The 5,000-nt window shown below is 40.1% G+C and overlaps 1 protein-coding gene across 1 annotated transcript in view; it reads left to right on the top strand.

Moving 5' to 3' along the window:
- LOC125044081 (excitatory amino acid transporter-like) overlaps window positions 1-5,000 on the top strand; it is an 11,521-nt gene that overhangs the window by 6,202 nt on the left and 319 nt on the right. Inside the window, exons 7-13 of the mRNA XM_047640526.1 lie at window positions 1,328-1,393; window positions 1,788-1,858; window positions 2,779-2,902; window positions 3,308-3,541; window positions 4,069-4,263; window positions 4,549-4,683; window positions 4,781-5,000. The exon at window positions 4,781-5,000 is cut by the window's right edge and continues 319 nt beyond it. Of these exons, the coding sequence (XP_047496482.1) occupies window positions 1,328-1,393; window positions 1,788-1,858; window positions 2,779-2,902; window positions 3,308-3,541; window positions 4,069-4,263; window positions 4,549-4,683; window positions 4,781-5,000 (1,045 nt within the window). The remainder of the gene's footprint in view (window positions 1-1,327; window positions 1,394-1,787; window positions 1,859-2,778; window positions 2,903-3,307; window positions 3,542-4,068; window positions 4,264-4,548; window positions 4,684-4,780) is intronic.

Here is a 5,000-nt window from a genome sequence, read left to right as displayed (position 1 = left end):
TGTTTCCATCAGTAGGATATTGATAGTCAAGCACAGTATTTGAATAAATAACAGCCAAACTAAGGAGAAAATAGATAGTGTCACAGAGCCTTCTTCTAGACACAAGTAAATCACCGACTTATTTGTTTTTTTGTTTCATCTTTCTCACTGAATAACAAATGCCAAGGTGGGAGTATTTTATTGCTAATCAATTTAGCAGAAGATATTATTTTTTCGATATCATACGATTAACTATACTGTTTCACAATATTATCATCTAAGATAAAATTACATGGGGCTGCTTCCATCAACACAACTCTTTATACCATTACTCTTATCATCAGAAATTATTATTGGACTCAGTTACTGGAATCAATAGTATAATCAGTATTTGACCGCTCTCTTTTTAATTGAGGGCCTGATCCTGATCCATAATATTTCACGACTTAACACAGTCCAGTACAGCCGCTAAGAACTAAGGTCATCACCAAAAGTCATTACATTGTCATTGCCAGGTGATTATTCTATGTTCGTTGATTTCAGCTTCCTTACTGTTACTTTTCTCATTTGCATTGTGTGGTATAAACCAAAAGCCTTGCTTGCTCTTTCATATTTGTCCTTCACTTGTGACTATAACATTATTTCATATTTTCTCTCGCCTTTCCTTCCCCCCCCCCCCCCACTTCTCTTCTCTCACACACACACACACACACACACACACACACACACACACACACACTCACACACACACACCACACACACACACACACACACACACACACACACACACACACACACACACACACACACACACACACACTCTCTCTCTCTCTCTCTCTCTCTCTCTCTCTCTCTCTCTCTCTCTCTCTCTCTCTCTCTATCTCACTCTCTCTCCATTCCTACCTTCCTCTCACACCCACCTTTCTATATATATCCCTCCTTCTTTCATGTCACCCCTCTCTCTTTCTAAGTTCAGTAGTTACAGTTTCAATCAACTGCTGACATGTTCACGCACTATTTACGAGCATTTATGGACCCCTCTCCTTTCACCCGCATCTTCTATGTGATAATGCCCGTTGTTTGCTCGTGTCTGTTGTTCTGAAGTATTTTTTTGGGTGGATTACATCAGAATTATTTTATTTTAATGTCTCACCGATGGCCCATTTAGAGGCGAGACTACTTATCATAGAAAATACTAATTTAGTAATAGGCCACAATCTTTATATAAAACAATTTCAATTTTCCTACATGTTTATTGTATTAAATACTTAGTTTCGGACAACACTGGATTTTAAGTCTGCATTTGAAACATCTTTTTGAGTATCTAAGGAAACGTTCCTGATTACAGGAACATGTTTCCCGATAACCTGGTAATGGCTAGCTTCTCGTCCACCAAGACTATCTACAAAAAGGTAAGGTTACTGTGAAAATTTAGTAGGCAGTATCATGTGAATTACATATACAACAAACAGTTTTAGGATACAATATAAAACACACAAGAATCAATTATACAATATGGACTGTAGGATTATGACATATAGAATCCAATATATATTGGGCAATATACGACATATTTCAATTATGCAAAATACATGTATCTTAGGCATGTCTGCCGCATGTAAATAATTCCATATATCTTTTGAAATTCAAAAGGAACACAACAAACGTTAAAAGCGATAAATGTAATTTAACATCGTGGTAGAAAAAAATAATATTATGATCCTCCTATCCTCTGTCCCACAGGTCGAGGCAACAGTAATTCGAGCGAATGAAACTCTCGATGCTGTGAACGGCACCATGAACGGAACGATGAACGGCACTGCCACTGAAGACAAATACGTTCGTTCGCTCATTAACTCTGAGGGGACAAATGTCATGGGTAAGGGCCATAGGGTTAGCTGTACCGTCTAAGCCAGTGGTTCTTAAACTTTTTAGTTTCGAGCCCCTTTAAGAATCTGACGAAAGCTATAGACTCCCTTCCCCAGCAATAGTTACATAAACAAGTTTATGTACTGTGTATATAATTTATTGCAATTTGATTGTTTCATTCAGATATGAGGTGCACAAAGTGTTATGAAACACTGAAGTAAGCAATCTAAAATAAAACACTAATAGAAATTTTAAGTTTAATCTGGTCTTCACGGACCCTCTAAAACCCATCCATGAATCCCTGATTAAGAACCATTGTTCTAGGCCTATGTGTCATGAGGTGTGACGTGTGTCCCGATTGAAGATTTTTATCTTTCTCATTTGTTTTTTTTTTTTTTCTGTCATTTGGTAGCGAGAGGCTGAATATGCAAGATTAAAAAAATATTGCATGCACTAAAAATTTGGACCGGACATACATAAACATACCTACCTACCCACTTACACACATGTTTGTGTGTGTGTGTTCATATAGTAAATATATATATATATATATATATATATATATATATATATGCACATATATATATGTACATATATATATATATATATATATATATATATATATATATATGTGTGTGTGTGTGTGTGTGTGTGTGTGTGTGTGTGTGTGTGTGTGTGTGTGTGTGTGTGTGTATGCACATATATATATGTACAAATATATATATATATATATATATATATATATATATATATATATATATATATATATATATATACTATACGGTGTGTCTATATATTACAGGTCGTTCATCAGAAACTCCTAGTGCCTTTATTTATAGTCGAATCCTCTGTAAATACATGTCTGCAGATGACATTTTGGAAGAGCAGAGGATCGTCCTAACCGTGATTTCTTTGGCTCGCTATTCCCAGGCATGATCGTCTTCTGCGTCGCCTTCGGGTCCCTCATCGGCCAGATGCAGCAAGGGAAACTCATGGTCGATTTCTTCATTATCCTAAACGATGTGGTCATGAAAATGGTCGAACTGATCATGTGGTTTGTATTAAGCGAAATTTAGCGTCAAGTAGAAGCAAAGGCAATCTGATTTTTTTAGATTATTGTACGGGACATTTTCTAAGCATTTTTTTCACTCTCTCTCTCTCTCTCTCTCTCTCTCTCTCTCTCTCTCTCTCTCTCTCTCTCTCTCTCTCTCTCTCTCTCTCTCTCTCTCTCTCTCTTTATTTCTCTCTCTCTCTCTCTGTCTCTCTGTCTCTCTCTCTCTCTTTCTTTCTCTCTCTCTCTCTCTCTCTCTCTCTCTCTCTCTCTCTCTCTCTCTCTCTCTCTCTCTCTCTCTCTCTCTCTCTCTCTCTCTCTCTCTCTCTCTCTCTCTCTCTCTCTCTCTCTCTCTCTCCTATTATTCTGGAAAGCAATTCCTCTAAGGTCTCCATACTGCTTCCTCAGGTACTCCCCCTTCGGTATCATGTGTCTAGTTATCGGCCAGATCATGAGCATCGAGGACCTCCGGGAGACGGCGCAGATGTTGGGCCTCTACATGTTGACTGTTATCTGTGGCCTCTTCGTTCACGCGGTGATCACGCTGCCTATGATTTATTTCCTTGTAACGAGGAAGAACCCGGCAACCTTCTTCAGGGGGATGGTCCAGGCGTGGATCACAGCGCTTGGGACTGGCTCGAGGTACTGTGAATGCGCTGCGTGTTGAGCAAGCAGGGCATTCTTTGCTTATCTTACTTTGTGATTGTATTATTGATATCGGTGGTTTTGTGCAGTTAGTATCACTGGAGATCAATATGAATATCACTGACATTATCTTCAGCGATATAGCCTTATGTCAATGTTAATCAGAATATTGTATCAGAAAATTGATTTTTTACCGGCCTTTGTTGGTTATCAGATAGATTAGTAAAAAAAAAAAAAAAATGACGGATAATTACCAAATAGTATGGATTGCCCATGGGTCAAACACCACATATTTTGTGGTGGTCTGGTTATGTGGCCAGATCCAGGATGAAATTTAGGACTAATTACAAGAAGGGTTTTAGCAGTTGGATCTTTACGGTCTCTCTTAAATCTTCTTACGAGTATAATAAAACAAATTCCTCTTGAATTTTGAGCAATACATAACTAACGAAACATCATTACACATCTTGTATAGTGAAACTTCACTTCCATACCTTTTTCATCATATTCCTCGCTCTCCACAGCTCCGCTACTCTTCCCATCACGTTTCGCTGCCTGGAGGAGAACAACAAAGTAGACAAGAGAGTGACAAGGTTCGTGCTGCCTGTGGGAGCCACTATCAACATGGACGGTACGGCGCTCTATGAAGCTGTTGGGTCGATTTTTATTGCCCAGATGTACGGTATCCACCTCGGCCCCGGAGAACTCATCACGGTCAGGTGAGCCCCGCGCGGGGAGGGGGGGGGGGGGTCGAATTAGTCTCTCTCTACCTGTCGCTCAGTGTGTTTATTTCTCTGTTTAATTATTTACCCATACGTACATCTATCTAATCATCCGTGTCGATTCATATGTCTGTTTAGTTATATATCTATTTTCGTGATTATCTATCAATTTATCTATTTGTCTATTATCATTCAATAATGACCTTATTTATGGTTTGTCAAATCTGACAAACCACATTCACTTCCCATTCAACTAACAGAAACCCATTGCTCCCTTTTCAGTCTAACCTCAACCCTGGCTAGTATTGGTGCTGCCAGTATTCCCAGCGCTGGACTGGTAACGATGCTGCTAGTACTTACTGCACTCGGCCTGCCAACAGAGAATGTCTCTCTCATTTTCGCCGTTGACTGGATCCTGTAAATATTTGCTATTACTTCTGAGTCCATATTGTTATCTTCTCTATCACATACGTATTTACGTATGTCTGTCTATTTTTGTCGATTCCTCTTCCAGCGATCGCGTCCGAACCTCCATCAATGTCCTCGGCGACGCCTTCGGAGCGGCCATTGTAGAGCACCTGTGCAAGGAAGAGCTTGAGCGCATGGGTCCCGCCCAGCCCTCGATCGAAATGCTGGACCGCGTGGAGTCGGGCATGATCCCGACACACACGCCCATGGCTGCCTCCCCTCAGCCGACCCTCGCCTCGCCCACCCAGGGCGGCCCCCCGAAGGAC

This window comes from Penaeus chinensis, chromosome 35 (assembly GCF_019202785.1).
Source record: "Penaeus chinensis breed Huanghai No. 1 chromosome 35, ASM1920278v2, whole genome shotgun sequence".
NCBI lineage: Eukaryota > Metazoa > Arthropoda > Malacostraca > Decapoda > Penaeidae > Penaeus > Penaeus chinensis.
This window is presented reverse-complemented; position numbering and strand designations above follow the sequence as displayed.